General features: G+C 37.6%; 1 protein-coding gene across 1 annotated transcript in view; it reads left to right on the top strand.

The window, feature by feature from the left end:
- Window positions 1-22396, top strand: part of kl-2 (dynein heavy chain 2, axonemal kl-2) — a 254839-nt gene that overhangs the window by 203937 nt on the left and 28506 nt on the right. The window contains exons 16-26 of the mRNA XM_011310984.1: window positions 10-181; window positions 1819-2031; window positions 2343-2558; window positions 2661-2811; window positions 2885-3034; window positions 3113-3245; window positions 5818-6162; window positions 6364-6636; window positions 6879-7358; window positions 7440-7716; window positions 7786-8704. Of these exons, the coding sequence (XP_011309286.1) occupies window positions 10-181; window positions 1819-2031; window positions 2343-2558; window positions 2661-2811; window positions 2885-3034; window positions 3113-3245; window positions 5818-6162; window positions 6364-6636; window positions 6879-7358; window positions 7440-7716; window positions 7786-8704 (3329 nt within the window). The remainder of the gene's footprint in view (window positions 1-9; window positions 182-1818; window positions 2032-2342; window positions 2559-2660; window positions 2812-2884; window positions 3035-3112; window positions 3246-5817; window positions 6163-6363; window positions 6637-6878; window positions 7359-7439; window positions 7717-7785; window positions 8705-22396) is intronic.

Raw genomic sequence — 22396 nt, 5'->3', positions numbered from 1 at the left:
TTACTACAGAATCATAGCACCAAAAAGAGAAAAGCTAGCCTCTGCACTGGAATCTTTACATGAAAAAGAAAATGCCCTAGCCACTGCTGTAGCACAGTTGACAACATTACAAGAAGAATTGAAGAGACTTCAAACAAACTATGATGAAAAAATGAATGAAAAAGAATATCTAATTAGACTGGTATTGATCATTCCTACCAATCTATAGATTAGTCGATAGCATATGATACTGATGGACACCGCCTTTAGAGCAGGCCTGGGCAAAGTGAGCTCTCCGAGCTCACCGAGCGCCCAGCCCCAATTAGGCCAATGGACAAAAAAAGGGGGTCTTGTTTTATTATATGGTGCAGGTAATTGGTGTGGCAACACCCTATGCTTCGGTCAGAATGGAGTATCGTTATGTCAGTCAACGCATAAAAATGTGAATTTTTGAAAGAAAAAAATGCCTATTTTTTAAAATGTCTTTTGCATTATTAAAAAATGTCAATTGTTCACGTTTTTCTATATCAATTTCCGCCGAAAATTATGTTTAATAGCTCACTGCAATTTGAATATTCCGGCCGCAAATGCATTCAAAAATTATCACAGATAAAATAATTTAATAAAAATTCGTAGTTCTTCATTTTACTGAAATCTTATTAGATTCCTATGGAAATTCCAGGATTATTTGAGCGACAATCACTTGCGATTTATTCCAATATGAGTACTGAAAGAATATATAAATTCGTGCGAAAAATTAGCTCACAAGAAGTTGTTCATACAAATCATTTGAAGGAAATTTTCTTGCAGAATTTTCATGGTAAAATCGTGTTAAGTTGTCTTCTTTGGCTCAAATATTGGCAAAATATGGGAAATTTATGTGTAAAATAAGTTAAATTGTAAGGAAAAATCCAATTCCTTGCAAATCCAGTGCTCTCTGTTGAATATTTCTATTGAAAAAAACTAAGACATTTCAAATCATGGGCTGGTAAACTTACGTGCCTAAAGTTTCCATGAATTTTAACGGGAGAATTTTAAGAATAATATAAGCTGTGGACAAGTTTTTATGTATATAAAATTGTGAGATGTCAACTTCATACGTTGAAATGCTGACTAGTATCGTTTGTCATAGTCCTCATTTTTACATCAAAGAAAGAACTTTACATAGCGTTCCACAGTTTTGTGACGTCACATCGCTGAGATCACATCATTGAGAGAAGGAAATGCTTCCGAAAATTAATAATTACTGTTAGCAATCTAATCGGTAACGGTCAATGAGTTTGCGGTTAGAATTTGTTTTATATTATCAAAAAATTTTTTTCATTGAGTGTTTTCTTGACGGAATACGCCTACCACCGTCCCGTGGTTTCCATTGAGCAGCTATGTAAAATTCTGGCCAAGAGTGCGCAAAACTGATAGACTCAACTTTAAAATAATAATTAATTGATTAAATTTTAAAGAACTGACATCCCATATTTTTTTCAATTTTTAAGCAAATAATTATTCAATATTAAGGTGACAATGAAATAATCAGTTTCTAGCACCATGATGTTATAACACTTACCTCTGGGACAACTAAGAATTTTGTAAGTTGAATTGGTGAAAACTTATTTTAACTTTGAGAGGTAAGGTTTTTTAAATTTTTCTGATATCACCAGTCGGACCATGTTGGGACTCACACAATTAGGGTATTGTATTCCGAATAATGGGCCTAATAGAGTTTTATGGTCGAGGTTCCCGAAGTTCCAACTTTGCCCATGCCTGCGTTAGGGGGGTCTATTCACTCCAAATTTCTCCCATTGAATGAAGTAAATTTTTTCCGTATTTTCTGAATAACAGGCTGAGGAACTTACATTGAAATTGAAGCGGGCTGCAATGCTGGTGGAGGGCTTATCCGGGGAACGTATACGTTGGGAGAAAACTCTCGAAATTCTTTCCCAACTTTATGAACGTTTACATGGCGACTGCCTTATATGTAGTGGTTACCTATCCTATTTTGGTCCATTTACATCTATTTATCGGAATGAAATGATCAAGATTTGGGTAAATGAGGTAAGGAAGCAATTTTCCGAACATGGCGACATATATTTATAGTTGAAATGATAGTACAACAATTGCAATAATGAAGTCTCCAGTATTTGATCACTTTTATTTTTCTATCGTTCATAAACTGAAGATAAAGGTTTTCTGTAAACTTTTGCTTTTCGCCAATCAAAAATAACATGAGTGTTTCTTTTCTATGATCCTCTCTTATATCACGAATAAATCCGATAAAGTAGAAATGTTAGCTATACTCAAAGTCAAACATTCCCCTCTTTAACCCTCATTCCTATGCTACATGAATATCCTTTGAATTCACGAAGGTTACAACGACCGGAATCCCCTTCTCAGATAATTTTGACATTGCCGCATTTCTGAGTGACTCGACAACAATTAGGGAGTGGAATATTCAGGGTTTGCCTTCCGACAGTTTCAGTACAGAAAATGGAATTATTATAAGTCTTGCCATACGATGGCCTCTCATTATTGATCCACAGTGCCAAGCTGTTAAGTGGATCAAAAATATGGAATTTGGAAATGTGAGTTAGCTATACACTGCGCAATGCTTGAATCATAAAATTGGAGTATTTCTTTCCTGAGCTCATTAAGAAAATTAACCATTTTTTAATCGGTATTTCAAGGGGCTCCAAGTTATAGATTTCGGCTCCCTCGACTTTGTGGCAACGCTTGAACGATCACTACTTTTGGGAACGCCCGTACTTCTAGAAAATGTTGGTGAAACCCTCGATCCGGTGTTGAATCCAATTTTGCACAAATCGTTAGTTAAATTAGGTTGGTATACTAAATTAAAACTTTATGCTACCACGACTAGGATTTTTTTATGATATTAAATTCAATTGACCAGGTGATAGTTCCGTGATGAAATTTAATGATAAGATGATTGGTTATAATGATAAATTTCGTTTTTTCATCACGACGAAATTACCCAACCCGCACTATTCTCCAGAGATATCCACAAAGACGACGTTATGTAACTTTGCCATTAAGGAACAAGGTAAGACTAATGGATCCATCTATACTGGACTATAATGATTCCTATGACAGGAAGAGCATGTACTTTGGTATTTCCCAGGTTTGGAAGCCCTCCTCCTTGGTATCGTAGTTCGAAGAGAGAAACCGAATTTAGAAGAGCAGAAAGATACCTTGGTGCTTACAATTGCAAAAGGCAAAAGGACACTAAGAGAGCTTGAAGAGAAAATTCTTCAGTAACTTATACAGACACATTACTTGTGTTTTTAAAGTTTGTAATGTTGGTCCTTTTTGTTAGGATTTACAATGCCAGCACTTTTGAGACATTTTTCTCTCACATGTTTTTCTTACACTATGCTCGTAGTAGAAAGGACTGATAGTAATTCGAGTGAAAATTTTTTTTATTAAAATATATTTTTTAATTACGTCATGTCATGTCTTCTTGAAAATTAGACAAATTAGGCAAATCAAGTGGATAGTAGACCTTCTATAAAAGCTCGCCTTCTAAGTGTCTTTTCAGATAAAGAGGAAACAATCAATCTCACCCGTAGTTGAAACGCACAGATCGCAGAACAGAAATTTAGATAATTATTTACCACCAATCTCCCAACGGGTCAGAAATTTCACGAATATCCACCTCCTTTTTTGACTTTTTCTGCATGTGGGATTGGTTTAGTGAAGGTACTTCCGCAGCAATCAAATGACGGAAAAGAAATAGTTTTTAACCTCAAATTTTTGAGGGTATATTCTTTTTTCCATTATAAATGTTCCTTCTAGAACGATTGACAACGTCGATATCGGATGAAAAATAATTTTAGAAGTGTCATTAACACAAACCCTTATGGCACTCACTTTTTGGAAAATCAGAGGACTAATTCCGAGTAATTCCTGGCGTAAATGAAGATTTTGCTTTCGAATAGAAGCATTGCAATCGTTCGATTTTTAGACTGCCTAATTTTGCATGGAAATGACATAGAACGGTTTCAAACATAAAAATTACGTCATTAATTATGTTATTTCTTCGTATGAAAAACGAGTAGTTTTTTTTAATAATTCCTTTTTCTTAATTTTCTTTAATTAACATTTTCACTTCGATCAATTTTATTTCGTAAATAAATAATTGCAGGACCATTAAAATTTTGGAATTATGGAATTTGATCGTCACTCCTGAAATTGAAAACACTTTTTTTACATTTTATTTGTCATATCAGCTTCCAAAATAAATAAAAACGTAACGGAAAGGAAAATTTCCAATTTCTTGAAAGTTACCTTTTCTTGAGCGTTACCCCCACTTCAGTAGAGTTCAGCGGAGAAGAAGGGACTTTAAGACCTGGGTCATAAAGGCCCAACACTTCATACAATGGGCTCTCGTCTACCCTTTCTCATGTACTAGTAGAGGTCAGGAGCACGCCTTGTACTTAGAGCAGAGGTTACCCAGTTTTGATATAGAAAATCTTGAACGAATACTTCAGTCGTCTATATTACAGTATAAAACCTCACCCTAACACCAACTATGACTGACTTAAACACGATTAGTGAGTATACCACCGCGGTCCTCCTGCAGTTTTTCAAATTATATTCAATATTATTAACTCACTCGTGTCAACACGGAGAAAAAAGTTGGGGAATTTTTCTATGAGGATTCCAGGAATAATTCTGTTAGGCTAGATAAAATATATTAATATTTTCTAAAAGCTATAACTGAAATTTTCTATTATGTACGCTTGAAAAAAAATAGGACAGCACTCTTAGGAAGTTATTGCAGATATTTCCTCATTCCTCATGTGTTTTGAAAATTCATGGGAACCCCCCAACCAGGTTGACGTAGAAAAATATACCGCTTTTCGATTTTTTTATTAGTTAACGATTCACAAATTCGCGTAGTCGTATATTTATTTTTCTAAATGTTTGGTAAATTTTTGGGAATTTTTGCCAAAATTTACTGAGAACAAAAAAAAATTCTTCCATAGTGGTGAAACTTCGTGAGATATTGAATAATAATAACACATAAAAACGGTATGATTTTCACCTCAATTTTATGAACTGCTTCTCAGAAATTTATAACAAATTTGTAAAGTTAGGAGATATCACGAATAATTTCTTAAATGTCCTCGAAACTACTGAAAAATTTCCCCGTTAGTACTGGACAAAATTCAGCACATGGTAGTAGAAAATTTGTTATTCTATTATTTAATTGCAATAATAATTGTTTATTACTTTCTACTTAATTTTTAAATTATTTACTGTATAATTTTATATTTTCCACTTTCTCTTGATAATTGCAGAACTGAAAAAAATTATGTCAATGCTAGGATTCGGGAACTGTTCAGTTTTTTGATTCAGTAATGAACCTTTATTTATTATAATAATCTCAAGCTATTTTACTGCATCGTAGCTAAGTCATAACCCCCTGTTCCTTAGCACAATCACTTCAATTACTCTTCACGGCAATACATTACATTTTTTTTCCTACCTGGAAACTTCCCTAATATCACTGTCACTGTTTTTTTTTCATTTCAACTAACAATTATTATCAATTTTTCCCCGACTTTTTTCTCCGTGGGAGGAGGGGATTGAGATATCGGAGATGTCTACAAAACCCGTTCAAGGTTATCCTGCGATATAATGATCTTAAATCTCGTCCAGACACTTCGAATTAGAATTTATTCGAAATTCCGTAGTCTGCGAACCCGAGAGCCGGGTGAAACCACCAGTGTCAGTGTAGAACATATTTTTACTGAAATTTATTCCGTTTCTATATTCCACGCAAATAACTTTTAGTTTTTAAACTCATGTTATGTATTCCAGATTACTTACCGTGGCATCAGGACCTCTCCTCGAGGACCTAGATCTCCTTAACACTCTGCAGTCAGCAAAAGTAACTTCCGTTGCTGTTGAAGAGTCTCTGATTACTTCTGTGAAAACGGAGCAGGAAATTGACAAAGCGAGGGCAGCATACAGAACTTGTTCACAACGTGCGGCTACTCTATTTTTCGTTTTAAAGGACATGAGTCACGTCGATCCAATGTATCAATTTTCTTTAGATTCTTATATTGTTCTGTTCAAAATATCTATCGACAAAAGCCCGAAGAGAGACAATCCTAACGAAAGAAACGATATCTTAAATGACTACCACACATACGCAGTATACCAGTAACGCAATTATTTTTCAGTACCTGCATAAAACATGAGCGTTGAATGAAAAAATATTTTTTTTATGGACAAAATTTTGGTCAATTTGATTATAAAATTGAATGTCAATGTAGGAAACACTTCCTAAGTCTTTGAAAGAATATTCTTTCAAAGTTCAACGCAATTCATCGTCTGTAATTATTGAGTTTACAAAAATTTCAGAAATACGTGTCGGGGATTATTCGAAAAAGATAAACTGCTTTTCTCTTTCAACATGTGTTGGAAAATCCTCGAAGCGCGAGGGGAAACGATCCCGCTAGAATACGATTTCCTTCTGAAAGGTGGAACAGCACTGGAACGTGAAAATCAGCCGGACAAACCCGTCAACTGGGTGACACGTGAAACCTGGGACAATCTCACAGAACTTGATAAACTTTCCGGCTTTCATGGAGTTGCTGCGTCTTTCGAACAGCTCTCAAGAGATTGGTACAATTGGTATGTTATTAGAATTTTTTCTATCTGGTACAGATAAATTTTATTTCATCATATCAAGACGACAGCAGAGACAAATTGAGTCATATCAAACAAATTTGCATGATCCTACTGAATGCAAAATTTTTCCACACAAAATCCTCGTGGAAATCGTCGCCTCAACCAAATTTGTTTGGCATAACTTAATTTTTCACTCGGTGAAATATTTGAAATATTTTCTAAAGAAAAATGCAAAATCAATGTAGGTACATAAATACGGAACCAGAAACGAAATCGTTGCCAGGAGAATGGGAAGCCAATCTCAATGAATTTCAAAAGATGCTCGTTATCCGTAGCTGTAGATTGGATCGGATGACAGTTTGCATTACCTCATTTGTTATGCACAATCTCGGTGAAAGATTTGTTGAACCACCTGTATTAGATATAAGAGCAGCCTTTAAGGATTCAATTCCCGAGACACCACTTATATTTATTCTTTCATCGGGAGTCGATCCTTCCAGTCCCCTACTACAATTGGCGGAAAGTCTGGGTATGAGTCATAAGTTTATGACACTATCACTAGGGCAAGGGCAATCACCGATAGCGAGGGGATTGATACAAAAGGGTGCTAAAGAAGGAGCCTGGATCTTTCTCACAAATTGTCATCTCTCTCTCAGTTGGATGCCTGAATTGGAAAAAATTATTGAAGGACTTGCCGATGATAAAGCTACACATCCAGAATTTAGGTATATCAATAATATCGATATGGAATGAGTTTTTCTTCTTTAAAATGGGGCTTGTTGACACAATTGCAATATTAACTCTAGACTATGGTTGAGTTCGAGCCCATCGCGAGAATTTCCCATATCGATCCTTCAAGCAAGCGTGAAAATGACTACGGAACCGCCAAAGGGATTGAAATCTAACATGAAACTTCTCTATGGATCAATCACAGAGGACCAGTTTAACGTCTGTAAGGCTGCAATGAAATATAAGAAACTTCTTTTTACCCTCGTCTTCTTTCACTCAATATTACTCGAACGCAGAAAGTTTCAGCAACTAGGCTGGAACATTATTTATAATTTCAACAACTCAGACTTCGAAGTAAGTTACACTAAATAAACTATGCGAATAACAAAATGTTCCATTCTGCAATAGCATCTATTAATGCAGGTCTCTGAAAAATTACTCCGAATATATCTTGATGAATATCCAGAGACACCTTGGGATTCTTTAAAATATCTAATCGCCGGGGTGTGCTATGGTGGTCACATTACCGATGACTGGGATCGTCGCTTACTGATGACATATGTCCAACAGTATTTCACAGAGGATGCAATTTTCTTACCTCACTACCGTCTGTCATCCCTCCCCACATACTACGTACCTAAAGACGGTTCATTTCAATCATATTTTGATTTTATAACAATGCTTCCAAATACGGATGAACCCGAAGCCTTTGGGCAACATATCAATGCTGACATCACTTCTTCAATTCTTGAAGCGCAATCTCTCTTCAATACTCTCATGAGTATGAGCTTACAAACGCAAGTTGCTTCTTCAGAAAAGAGCACTAAAGAAGATACGGTTATACAAGTAGTGATTAATATGAAGGGTAGACTCCCGGAAGGAATAAATTATGAAAATACAAAAAAATTGATAGGTTCAAGAAAGAAACCGTTGGATGTGGTACTCCTTCAAGAAATTTCTCGATATAATAACTTACTCATGAGAACAAAATCAAGCTTGAATGATCTTGAACGTGGTATTAAAGGGCTTGTTGTGATGTCCGAAGCCCTTGAGGAGATATTCATGTATGTTTATGACGGCCGCGTGCCTCCTGCCTGGTTAACCAGCTATCCATCGTTGAAACCACTCGGATCGTGGACGTGTGATCTCGTCAGCCGAATCGAACACTTTGCCAAATGGGCGGAAACCACTCATCCGCCTTTACTCTTTTGGCTTGGGGCCTACACCTTTCCAACTAGTTTTCTAACCGCTGTACTGCAAACATCAGCGAGACTGTGGAACATATCTATTGATTCGTTTTCCTGGAGCTTTGCTGTTCTAGATGAAAATGCTATTGCCAATAGTCCTGCCGTATGTATTGCTTTTACGTTCTTTTTCGTCTATCTTTTCTATTTTATAATGTTTACTTTCAAAAATAAACTGAATATCCAGAGAAATGTTTTATCTAAATTAAATCAATAGCTATCTTCTTTCCGCTCTTAAGGTTGTTAAGTTTCGACAGTTTTCGTTAAAAATTTGATGGTGAATAGTTTGAAAAATTAGCAACAAAATGAGCCTTTTCCGTTTGCAATTGACCGTTTTGAACTTGAGATATAAATTTTTGAAATTCGAGTGATTTAACACGTGTTTAAATGGAGTTTTGCCGATTAGAATTTTTTAAAAATCAACGGCTCGACAGTTTCAGAAATAAAAAAAAACGTGGAATATACATCGTGGGAGGAAATACAGAAAAAAAAATCAAATCGATTGACCGTTTGGTTTACGGAATATAATTATCGGAAATTCATAAATTTATATAATTGAAAATAGTTAATATGGAAAATATATAGTTATGTTTTAGCTATCCATGCACAATGCAATCAATCAAGTGAGACTATATACCGCTAAAAGATTGTGTTCTCAACTGGCCCGTTTTACAGCGGATAAACTTTTTACAGAGACTGTCGCGCGACAACAACCTTAAGAAAAGTTTTGAGTATCATTCGCGCATATGTGAACCTCAGTACACTCGTCATCTCTTTCTAAGAGGATAATCACAAGTATTGTACGATCAAAATCATCTCCGTTCACTGTAGCATGCAATTTATGAAATGGTTAATAGTTTATCGTGACCCTTCTTAAAGTTCACGGGAGTTTTTTCTACAGAGAGAGAAAATTTACAAAAGGAGATTTTTCGTCCTATCGTACTTTGATTACTTACTTTTCTACTGTCTTGTTTAACTTACTATGTGGAAAGTAACATTTTACGCACGCTCCACGTCCGTAAACCGTCACGTCCCACACACTGTGATGAATAATTTAGTTTGATACTCGCGGGAAAGTGTTTTTTTTACTGATAAGATTATATCACTCGTCGTTGACTTCTGCTATAGACTTCCCACAAACTCAAAAACCCTTGCCCATTGGAATTGTTATTTTCAGACCTAGTAGTGGAAAACAGATCATGCCTCCTTACATGCAAGATTTACATTGATGGCAAGCATATGGGGGAGGATGACATGTTTTTCACGACGTGGCTTTAACAAAATTTTTCCAGAACCTGGGCTTAAAAAAGGGGATGTTCGGGATATGATGCTCATATAACCCAGTATCAATCGCAATGACCTTATTTACACGGGTCATTGTACTAGTTATCAACTTCGTTTCAGCCATGATTTATACCAAAAATGAATGAAATTTTTTTGAGTAGACTTCGTATGACGTACTTCGGTCGACTTTTTCTGTAACCCAGAAGCACGAATGACACTATATGACAAAGGGAAAATCGTAATAGCAAATCAGATGAAGGAAATTTTCTCATATAGCTTTTATATGATGTACTTTGATCGAGTATTTCTGGAGCCTAGAAGTCTATTCGAGATGGAATTACATCCCATGATGGATGAAGAATTACTATAGCAACAATGCCTCTCTCGATTTGGACGAATCATTTTTTGGAATGGCATCTCAAACGCCGAGAAAGAGTGCCTAGCGGATTTTGAGTGGCGGGACATATTATGAGACGACACACATTCGCGGGCGATTTAATGCAGTAGCGAAACGATTCACTCGAGTGAAAGTCTATCGATTATTGAGAATTTTCGTATGAACAGAGAAAAAAACTTGAATCACGTATACTTTATACTTGATGTAAGTCTATTTTATACTCAATTTTAGTGTATTCCATTTGCAATGGCAATATCGACGAAAAATTGATTTTCCCGTGATTCTAACATCTGTTAGGAATACTCTAAGTAACACGAAATCGTTCATCTTCAATGAGTACACTCAGCGTTCCATGAATAACTTAGAAATTTTGAATATTTCGAGATTGTAAATAATCCCAAGGTGCCCAAGATGATTTTTAATAATGTCCTGCTGAATTGTTACCTCTCACTACATCCCTGATATCGTTGTAAATGTCTCCACATTTTTTGTGGGCATATCAAAAGCAGAGTAAAGTGCATAGTTAAACTGATTAAAATACTGTATTTTGGTGGAAAAACATAAATCTTTAATAATTCGAAAGATAAGAATATTGATGAGCTCCTCCCGGAAAATAGAATGGAAGAAGGTATGAGTGTTCATGGACCAAGTCCGATTCAATTTGAACCAGGTACGTTCAGAGGACTTATTGAAAGTAAGCAATTGTCTATTATTCAGGGAATTCATAATAGATATGGGGCTCATAAAAAATTGAATTTTTCTTACTTGGCCCGGCCTAACCTCCTTCTTTTAAGACCTAGGCCTGTTCAGAACTCGGTTAGTTGGGCCCCGTGGCGAAAAAACAATGTATGCCATATGGCTTGGAAAACATTTTCCTAACAAATTCAATTAATAACAAAAACGCATGCCTTCAGTGCGCATTATGATTAAATTCGTTAGCAGAATACTTGGTAAATTTGGAGAACAGGCCCCCCAAGAAATTTAATACCGAAAGTCGACTAATCCTCATGTTTACATGAAGTATTAGACAACAACGGGTCAGGGATTACAGCAGACGCGATTTAAAATATAAAAATGAGCCAGTACGTTTGGGATTGCCGACAAATAAATATAAAACTCAATGCGATCTATGAAATAAGTGAAAAGTACGGAGAGCTCGTGGATTTCTTACGTGGTCGCTAGGTATACTGTTTGAGATACTTATAGGACACATGAAGTGTCCTATAAGTGCAGTGGTATTATGATGGCCAACGATTCAAGGGGCATGTTCAGGTGCCGACACAACACAGAAAAATGGCAGCCATAACAAAGGAGGTGGTGTCAAATATGACACAGAATATAGCTACCTACACGAAGCCTGGTTCTATTTTATTATAGACACATTCCCTTGGCCACAGCTGTGCTATTCGTCGGGATCTACCTCCTAATGAATCCTTCAAGACAAGAATTCCTAGCATTCGAACTTGGACTATCACAAAAAACTGTGGTGGACTGGTCCAACTTTTTTAGAAAATTATTGATTGACTCATGCGAAAATCACACTACCACGTTGGGAGGGCCCAACAAAATAGTGGAAATAGACGAAACCAAAGTTGGCCGTAGGAAGTTCAACCGAGGGCACATTATTGAGGGGCAATGGCTATTCGGTGCGTATGAGAGAGAGACAAAATCTATTCTCATTAACACAATAAAAGATAGGAACGCAGGATCACTTATGGCAACTATCAAAAAGTAGATTTTGCTAGGAACAACCGTCATCACGGATCAGTGGAGATTATATGCCAAACTTAATGACGAAGGATAACAACACTTCACCTTAAACCCTTCTATGAATTTTGTGGGCCCGAGAGCCAATGTCCATACACAAAACATTGAAAACACCTGGAGAGACCTGAAAAGCCAAGTACAGAGGTACGGCACGACGAAAGAGCGCTACCACGGATACTTATGCGAATTCATGTTTAAGAGAAGCGTCCCATTTGAGGAGAGAATGGTACAGCTTCTTACAACTATGGCAAGACATTACACCTGAAATCCTGATAAACCATACCCAAAGGCGACCCATCCATTGGGAGATTCATGAGCGTTTTTCAGACGGGCACTCGATATAATTCAAATTAGAAATTTAATTATAGAATTTGCTGTAAGAAGGACAGCGGTGGCGTCATGCCGATACCGAGTGCCAGCGCCAACAAATAATAAAGGGAGTCAAGTGCCCCCCACGGTGGTTGTGTCGCTGCTGAGTGAGTAAATAATGCTATTCCTCTTTGTGTTGCCCTGGTCTCTAAATATACCAACATGTGTTGTCATGGGGCCGAAAACCGCTATGTCCTCGTCGTGGCCCTGAGTAGCGCAAAGAGAGGTGTATAAATTATAACGTATGGAGAAACTATTCGTCTCCCCAACATACGGATATCAGATTCGTGATCAGGAGATGAAAAACTATCGACTCTGATGTAATTCAATATAAAGTTCCGAGAGGAGAGAGTAATATATATTTACCTAATGCATAAACTATACTTAAAATAACGTAAAAAAATTGTCTTTATTGATTCCACATGCGTATCTTTTCGGGTTTTCCCATTTTGTTCCCATCGAGGCCCGACCGGGAAAGCTCGTGGGAATAAAACCTTGGCCAGGTACAGTCATTCTTCTTGAGACTACTGCTCGAACCATGAAACCGTGTAAATTACAAGCGACACTAAATTATAAATTGCTCTGGGATGAAAATATAATATTAAAAATTCCTAACGAGGCACTGAAATTCGGGAAGTCGAGTGAAGATATATAGTTAATGTAAGGGACGGTCTGAACAAAGGGAAAGAGGGGGGTAGAAAATGGACCTCAGATTCAAGTAAGATTACATGTATTTTCCATGTCTTAATACAACTGATACACACAAATAATATTCTCTTGCCTTTATTTATAAACTAGTTGCAACAATGCGGCATAACCAGATTAAGGTGCATTCCGAAGCTCATCCACGTCCATCTGAAGGGAGGTAAATGGTAAGCCAGTGTCCTCCTTCCTGGTTATGATTATCGGTGTTGACGATAATGGCAAGGGTTCTTTCCATAAATAGGGAACACTCGGTATGTGGTAGCCCCTCGAAGAGCTCAAAGGTATTCATAAAAAGACAGCACGCACGGGGTGAATAATCCGGTTTTGGGGCCGAGGTAGGACACATTTATGGTGTGGCACTTTGACCGCTAGTGTACATAATTAAATAGACTCTGTTGCTCGTCATCCGCTATAATCGAGAATAACTTACCTCGCGGAGTCGATATCAAGAAAATTATCGTATTCTGCCTATAGCAAGCAGTTTTATTCTGTTACTTTATCAAGCCATACTTCAACGCGAACACTCCCACTCCTGACGAGATTCTAATGATCGGCAGATAAATCGGGAGTTAGCTCAAATGCAAATAAGCAGAACCCATCACAATATGCCCGACACCATACGCCATATTTACCATGATCACTAAAATACTGTTACGTATCTCCCTTCGAATTATAATCCCCATTACGAATGATCTGAACGAAGCCCTTGGTTATGATTGTCATCTCTCCTGGATTGTCTATTATTCTGAAAAAGTGATCGTTCTCAAGATACTTCCTTTTGTCTTTGAAGAATTAACAAACTGCCCCATTTATTTATTAATAACTGTATTTTGTCTTTTTTCAACAATCTCTACATTGGTGTCAGAAGTTGGTGAATTAAATCTACGCGCCCGGAGTAATTTTCATATATAAAAAAATTTATTTTATCTCGGTGAATCGATTCCTTTCTTTCAAGTATCACAGGAAAAGGGAGGAGGAAGCGAAACAATTCAGAGGAGCGTCTCGGTCCATTTGCTTCTGATTTTCGCCCACATGTTTCACCTGAGCGTTACATCAACAAAATCCTGCCCCGCTTCAACTTGAAGAGTTAGAAAATCGTCTCCGAAACGAATCCCGATGCCAGTTAAATGACGTTGTCTCCAGCATCCGAGAGTCTTTGCGTCAAGGCAGAGAAGACGAGCATCGGACGACCCAGAACGACATCTTTAATTTGTTAGGAAATATTCCAGGCAATACACCAACTCAAATATTCCTGGTGGCCTCATAAATACTCCACACCAAATTCGAGTGAACGAATCAGTCCTAAATGTTGCAGCTGCTCCGCATACAAATTCCAGAGAATATTAAAACCCCTAGCATTCCAGGTAACCCTGTTAACTCTCTATAACTGGTTCCAGAAAACCCAGTCACTCCAGTCCTTCCGGAAAATCCACAAGATGCTCAACAACAACACCCAATAAATCCATTTATTCCAAACGTTTCAAAGACTACTCTGAACCTCACAGAGCAACCTCAAGGGAACCCAATTGCTTCAACTACTGCGGGGTTACTTCAAAATCTACAACTACGCCCATCTGTGAATCCAGTAGTCTCAAACCATTTTGAAAATTGCCAGAACCATCAGCAACGGCTCACTGCGGTTCGAATTACTCCCAGTACTTCTGGGTTGCCGCAATATCTACAACGACCACCTCCAAGAAATCCGGAGATTCCGAATCCTTCACAAGTTTCCCAGAATCTTCAACGATCTTCAACAGAACGAGGAAATTCTGCTGCCCCAAACACTAACCCCTGAAAATTCGTCAATTCCAAATGCCTCAGGTGTTTTCCTAAACCTTCTCCAACAAGTCTTAAGGACTCCCACAACTTTTAGACTACATCCCTTGGAAAATGACCACAAAATGAAAATGAACACAACCGGACATTCAGACATTCGGGAAACGGTAGTCGAACACACAGCAAGCTCAAACATTCTTCGAGACCTCCCTGTGCATCCAAATACCTATCAATCTGCTCCAGCATCTTCCAACTACCACGAACCCCATCTAGAAAATTATGAACCACCGTTCAATGTTGCGCAATCATCATCATGGATTCAAGGAACTCCAATCCCTTAACTGAGGAACCCAATAGATAATTCCCACAATTCATTTGTTTCTAATGGTAATGCTCCTTATTCACCAAATCACAGGAAAATTCTCAAATCAAACCCGACACTTATGACGGCTCGGAACTCTGGTCGCATTATCACCTTCAATTCGAAATGGCATCGTCCCACAATCGCTGGTCAGGCGAGACTAAAGCTTTCCAATTATTATCTCGTCTTCGCGGAAAAGCTCGATCGATTTTAACTACAATTTCAGTTGAAGATAAATTGGATTATGGAAAGCTTACGAAAATATTAGCTGATAAATTCGATGATCTTTTACGCATGTACTATAATTAATTACATTGACGGAACCAACAAATAGCGAAAGTTACGTCGCTCTTTCAGATGGAATCGATCGACCGAGTCGTCGAGCCTATTCTTCATCTTCTGAAAAAGAACGAGATCGTGCCGCGCATTTGTCGAAGGAATTAACAATCCACAAATGGAATTCGCGTTAAAATCCGAAAACATTGAAACCTTCCAAAACGCTGTTGAATAAGCAACTGAGCTCGACTCGATTTCCAACTCATTAATTAAGAAACGTCAACATCAGAATTTATCTAATTCTCAATTCCAAACTGATTATCGCGATTGATCATGAATTCGAGACAAACAAACGATAATTTTTAACTCGGGATCAAACACCAAGTGTTATAAATGTCAAGGTTTCGGTCATTATGCCAAACATTGCAAACATTTTGATAATGCTTACAATCAAAATGGACAAACCATCACTCGCAATAATTCCTCACAACAATTCAACTAAACTCGTAATAGTTATCATCCATACCGTAATTTCAACATTAACAATAAGAATTTCCAAACCAAATTTTCAAACAACAACAAACATGCAAACTGAAACTTTTGAATAACGATCTGACCGATCGAAACAGTAATGATACGGAACGACTGGTGAACAATCCTTTTCAGACTATCAAAGAAGTAAATATTTCCAAGGGAAATTTCTCTGCTGTTCTCGACGTAGTTTTCGCGAATATCTCAGATCACTGCATTCTTGGATTAGATTTTCTCTACAAATCTGGTCTCCTACAGGGCTTTCAGTCGATTGTTAAGTGAAAATTCAATATTGATAACCCCAAAAATGTGATTGTTGTCAAACGTACAATGTTCCAAAAAACCTCGGGATTTTCTCCAAATATTCCGGAATTTTTACTCCCATTATTAAAAGATTCATGTGAGTTACTGAACGAGAAGGAAGAAGAAATTTTTAAGCACTTTCTTTTAATTTATCAAAAATGCTTTTCTTCCGGCTCTAATGATTTAGGTAGATATCCAGGCACTAAACACGTAGTCGACACTAGGAACTCTAATGCAATCAAACAAAATTCTTGCAGAGTTCCATTTCATTTCCGCGATAAAGTAGTCGATCTCCTTCAGGGAATTATTGAGCCTAGTTGCAGCCCTTGGGCTTCCCCTGTTGTCTTAGTAAAGGAAAAAGATGAAGCAGAAATCCCTCGTTTCTGTGTCAATTATCGCGAACTAAACAGTGTCACCAAAATAGGATCCATGCCTTTGCCTCACGACGAAGAAAGTCTGAAATTCTGAAAAAACGAACCAAAAAAATTCTCTGAATGTCTTTGGTTCTCAACAATCGACTTAAAGAGCGGTTATTGCCAAGTTGAGCTTGGCCCTAAGGACAGAAAGAAAACAGCTTTCGCGATTAGCAATGAGTTATGGTAATTAAAAATTCTCCCTTCCAGTCTTTGTAACGTACCTGCCACGTTCGTGAAAATAATAAATAAGGTCTTACGAAACTTAACAGGTAGAATTTGTCACGTATTTCTGGATGGTATTGTAGTCTTCGGTCGCAATTTTCATGAGCAATTCCAAAATCTCCAACTAGTGTTCTCTCGCTTAACTGAAGCTAATCTACAAGTAAACACCAAAAAGTGTAAATTTTTCAACCATGAAGTGCTTTATTTAGGACATTGAATCTCGTGGAATTTAATGCCCTCAGGAAAAAATTTAATCTATTACAGAATGGCCAGTTTCTAGAACTAAACATCAACTCAGAACTTTCCTTGAGTCATGTTTCTATTACAGAAAATACGTGAAAAGTTTTGCTTCTATCACTAGACCCTTACATGCTCTGACTGAAATTAAAATTCCTCTCAAATGGACCTCTGAATCTCAAGTTAGTGTCCATCAATTAAAATCCATTTTAACCTCACCTCCTATTCGATCTATCGCAAATTCTAAAGATGACTTTATTCTTAATACAGGCGCATCATTATTTGCCATTGGAGCCACACTTTCCCAAGTTCAAAACGTTGATGAGAAAGTAATTGCTTATTTTAGCAAATGGCTAAGAAAATCTGAGAGAAACTATTGCGTCACTCGTAGAGAACTTTTAGCGATAGTTTTATTTGTTGAACATTTCAGTCATTATCTTCTTGGAAGGAAATTCTTGATTAGAACAGATCACGCAGCCTTGAAATGGCTTGTTTCGTTCAAAAATCCACAAGACCAAGTAGCTCGTTGGATCGAAATTCTATTCACTTATGACTTTGGAATTACTCATAGACCAGGTCATCTTCATGGGAATGCCGATCGTTTGACAGACGCCCTTGGTCCGGTAAAAAATGTGACTGAGTAAATATACGAGAAGAGGAAGAAGAAGAGGAAGGCGCCTTTCGGACCATTTGTGTGAGTGAGAGGAATTACGATTAACCCGCTCTGCAAGCTCAAAATCCGACTCTCCACATGTTGATTGAATCAAAAAAACAAAATCAACGTCCAGAGAAGCATGAAATCGCTCACTCAGGTTCAAATGTCAAGCTTGATTTACTTTACTGGCATTCTCTAGAACTCATAGGCGATACACTTTACCGTCGTTGGAAATCCAATCGCAGGTTGAAAACTATTCCCCAAATTGTTGTTCCTCACTCATCCACGGAAGAGATCCTTAGAATCGCTCCCTCATCTCCTCTCGGTGGTCATTTTAAAATTAACAAAATGCTGGACAACATTAGAAAACGATTCTATTGGGTTTCATGCATTTGATTCGATTTGTTTCAGCAGAGATGGTCCCTCACAACAAGCCAGAGGAGACTTTACAATGTCGGCTTTCCTTTTGAAAAAATCGCTGTTGATATTTTAGGTCCGTTACCAAGAATAGCCGATGGCAACCGTTTCGTCCTCGTGGTCTCTGATTATTTTTCTCGATGGCCCGAAGCAATTCCGCTTCCCAATCACCAGGCATCCACCATCGCTGAAGCTCTGGTAGTTCACATCATTTCACGCTTTGGAATACCTTTGGAAATCGTTTGAATAGGACTATTCTCAACTACCTTGTTGAATTTATCAGTGACAACCAGAATTCATGGGCCAAGTGGTTACCATTATTCCTTCTGACATATCATTCCTCCAAACATCAGACTACAGAATTCACCCCCGCAATGTTAATGTTTGCTAGGGAATTGTGGCTTCCTCTGAACTTGATCCATGGCACCCAATAACTCAGACAATGGTATTGATCTCCCTGACTACGTCGATCAATCAGAAGAACAATTGTTAAATCATCATAATCAAGTAAGGAAAAATTGACGCATCAAAAGTGACAAAATGAAGTCTAAGTTTGATTTGAAGGCTGACATGATTTATTTCACCCCTGGCCAAAAAGTTCGGCCCTTTGCCCCCAAAAGACTCAAAAGCCGACGCCCAAAAATTCAAAGGAATTGGGAGAAAACATATGTGATTAGATCAAAATTAACTGATGTTCTCTATCAAATTCAAAAACTCCCAAAAGGTAAATTAAAAGTAGTTCACGTCAATCGTCTATGGCGGATGGAACATGATGCTCAGTAATGATTATCTCCCACAATTAAATTAATCTCAATCCAAGTTTCCATCCACATAATCGAGTTTAACAGATGGAGCTAAATGATTTTTGTCTGTTGTACCAGACTAGCCAAATGATTTTTGTCTGCTGTAGCGGACTGGCGAGATGATTTCTGTCTGTTGTAGCAGACTGACACATTCGCCACTTGACAACACATAATCCATTGTAATAAACACTTTGACTATTTCTTATTGTATAGAATCAAACAAATGTAAATCGCACTGTTCTTCAGTGTTGAGTTCTGGGAAGTTTTAGCTAAAGAACAGACTGGACCCTCCCCGTGTGAGATCTTACAATTCTAAAATTTTATTCAATTTCTTACAACTTTCATTTGAAATCTCGAAGTTGTAATACATCAAATAGCCTCCGGTGTGATTGCCGAGGCGGCAATCTTTTCAGAAGGGGAGTAGTGTTACATCCCCCCCCCCCCCTTCGAATTATAATTCCCGTTACGAATGATCTGACTGAAACCCTTGGTTATGATTGTCTTCTGTCCTGGATCGTCTATTATTCTAAAAAAGTAATCCTTCTCAAGACACTTCTTCTTGTATTTGAAGAATTAATAAGCCGCCCCATTTATTTATTAACAACTGTATTGTGTCTTGCTTCGACAATCTCTACAATACGTTCCGGTTCCACCAAATAAAGTGTTGAAAGCCTTAACTTCTACGCATCCTATCCTGGTATAACGTGGCTGCAAAGGCTTAATAGGTGCTTGGCGCCCATCCACATTCAAACATAAAAAGTTAATTCCAAAGTTCTGGAAATTGAAGGACTTCTTCTTCCTCATTCCATTCCAACTGTTATTTTCAACAAAGCCAATTATAATTCTCTTATCGTCTCTCCTAAAATTAGACTATGTAGCACAAATCATTTCACTTCGACACGCATGGGCTATCTGTATTCCACGGCTAAGTCTCACACGTCGTACAATTAATGAAGCCTCCTCAATTTTTACTTTATAACTGTGTGGAGTATCATCAATGAGACAATATTCATTCTCTGGTCGAACCAAATTTACCCGTAGTTTTACTCCGTTCATCAAAAATTTATCTTGATTGAAAACGTCACAACGTAAAGGTGCTAACATATTGAATACTTTCCCACCTTTCGTAAATACATGCCGGGAAGTCAGTCCGCAATTTTTTTGTACATCGTCATCAACAACTACAGGGGTATCCATAATGGCATAGGTATCGGTTACCCATAAGCCCATCCCCAGGTATGACGCTTTGGTATCCTATCCATAATTCAGCAACGTTTCACTGTAACCTCTATAGGCATAGAGATTATTTGGCGGTGTAACAACTTTTTGTTTCAAGTATACATACATCTGGGTGGATATTGAACGCAAAAAATTATTCACTGGCCTAACAGAATCAGCGGCTGTAGCAGTCCTATCACGTGTAATGACTCTCGCTTGGATTTTTATCATTATGAGTGCCAAATCAATGTATTCTTGTCCATGATCTGGTGCGATAAATTCTATTGGGGTGTCATCTGGCAGAGTCGACACAGAACTACAGGAAACAAATTGAGAATTTTCAATGCTTGTCTGTATCGAAAGGATAGTGAATACATCAAGCTCTGATTTCACGCGCTCGGAACAGTTTCAATGGTTTAACAGGCCTGCTCCTAGTGAACTTATGAATTCCCATTATTGGTCTATGGAAAATCCTCACTGGACTCAGCACATTGACCACCAGCATCAGTGGAGTGTAAATGTGTGGTGTGGCATTATTGATGGGCAAGTGATTGGGCCGTATTTTTTCAACGGAGCAGTCACCGGTCAACGCTATTTACAGTTTTTACAAGATGACATACCAGTTTTATTGGAACATGTACACTTTGACACAAGACTAAGAATGTGGTTCCAACAAGAGGGTGCGCCACCGCATTTTGCACTTTGTGTAAGGAATTATCTCAATGTTCTGTTTCCTCGTCGTTGGATCGGCAGAGCTGGTCCTGTTCTTTGGCCTCCGCGATCACCTGATCTAACTCCACTTGATTTTTATTTATGGGGCTACATTAAACATGTAGTCTACAAAAATCGACCAACGACTGCAGAAGACATGAAAACACGTATCAGAGGCGCTATTGCCAACATTCCTCAACAAGCGCTTCGAAATGTTGTGCAGAGTTTCCGACGTCAACTTGAGTTGTGTCTTGAAATGAATGGTGGGAACATTGAGCACTTGTTGTAACGTCTTTCTAGTAGAACAATCCATTGGCGCCTTTTTGTTTCTCGTTTATTTTTCTGTTTATCGTGTCTGAATTTGGAATATCGTTGACAAGTTCCATTTTTAGCATTTTTGAGCTCAGAAAGCATTAAAAACACATTATGTGTGACATCATTAGATTCATCTCATCGAGTACAACAACTTTTGTTACAAGAAAATTTTTAATCCCATATGAAAAAAATGAACTTATGCTTGTAGCATAAAAACATGAAGACTTAAGTGCTCAAAACATATCTCATTATTTTTCCCACTTGGAGCCCTACAACTTCTATTTGAAAGATTTTTCGATTACTACACACATTCAATAGTTATTTGGGTGTACAATTTTATCTCGGACACCCTGTATAAACAATGACGTGTAACTCTGACGCAGGATTAAATTTATCAGGATATCCTTCTCAATGGACGAAAATTTGTTTATTCTTCCTTTTTGCTTTTAATCGTATGACACGCTCAATTACGAATTGTTCCTTATCCAGCTGTTTATTAACAACCACCAATTCTGTTCTTCTAAAAAAATCTTTCAATTTGGTCACTAGCCAAATCTTGTAATTCGTATACAGGCGATGATTGTTAGAAGACTGTTTTAGATATTTCAAAAATTTTTTTGCTTCAATTGCTCTCGTATCCTTTCTCAAAAGACCTTTCCCTCGACTGATTCTCACATAGTCTCCGACCTTATGTTTGAAGAGCTCTCCCCGAGGTTTCCCGAACTTCAACCGATTTTGTATATTAATGCATTTTGGATATTATCGATAGTGGCAGCAGCAAGCGCCATTTTTATGACAGAATATTTGGAACTGTTATAAGAAGTCATAATTTGCTGTAATTCATCCATATTTGCTATAACTCCATATTTGCTCTACTATACCAGCTGTAATGTGTAACGTGACTTTTTCCGGGGAATGGAAAATGCCCATTCCTTCGCCCTACTTCCCCTAAGCCTAATAAACCTGCTAAAATTTAATCAAATGGGCGCCAGGTAATCTTTAACCGGAATTACCAAACCGGAAAATT

This window comes from Fopius arisanus, unplaced genomic scaffold (assembly GCF_000806365.1).
Source record: "Fopius arisanus strain USDA-PBARC FA_bdor unplaced genomic scaffold, ASM80636v1 scaffold00080, whole genome shotgun sequence".
NCBI lineage: Eukaryota > Metazoa > Arthropoda > Insecta > Hymenoptera > Braconidae > Fopius > Fopius arisanus.
This window is presented reverse-complemented; position numbering and strand designations above follow the sequence as displayed.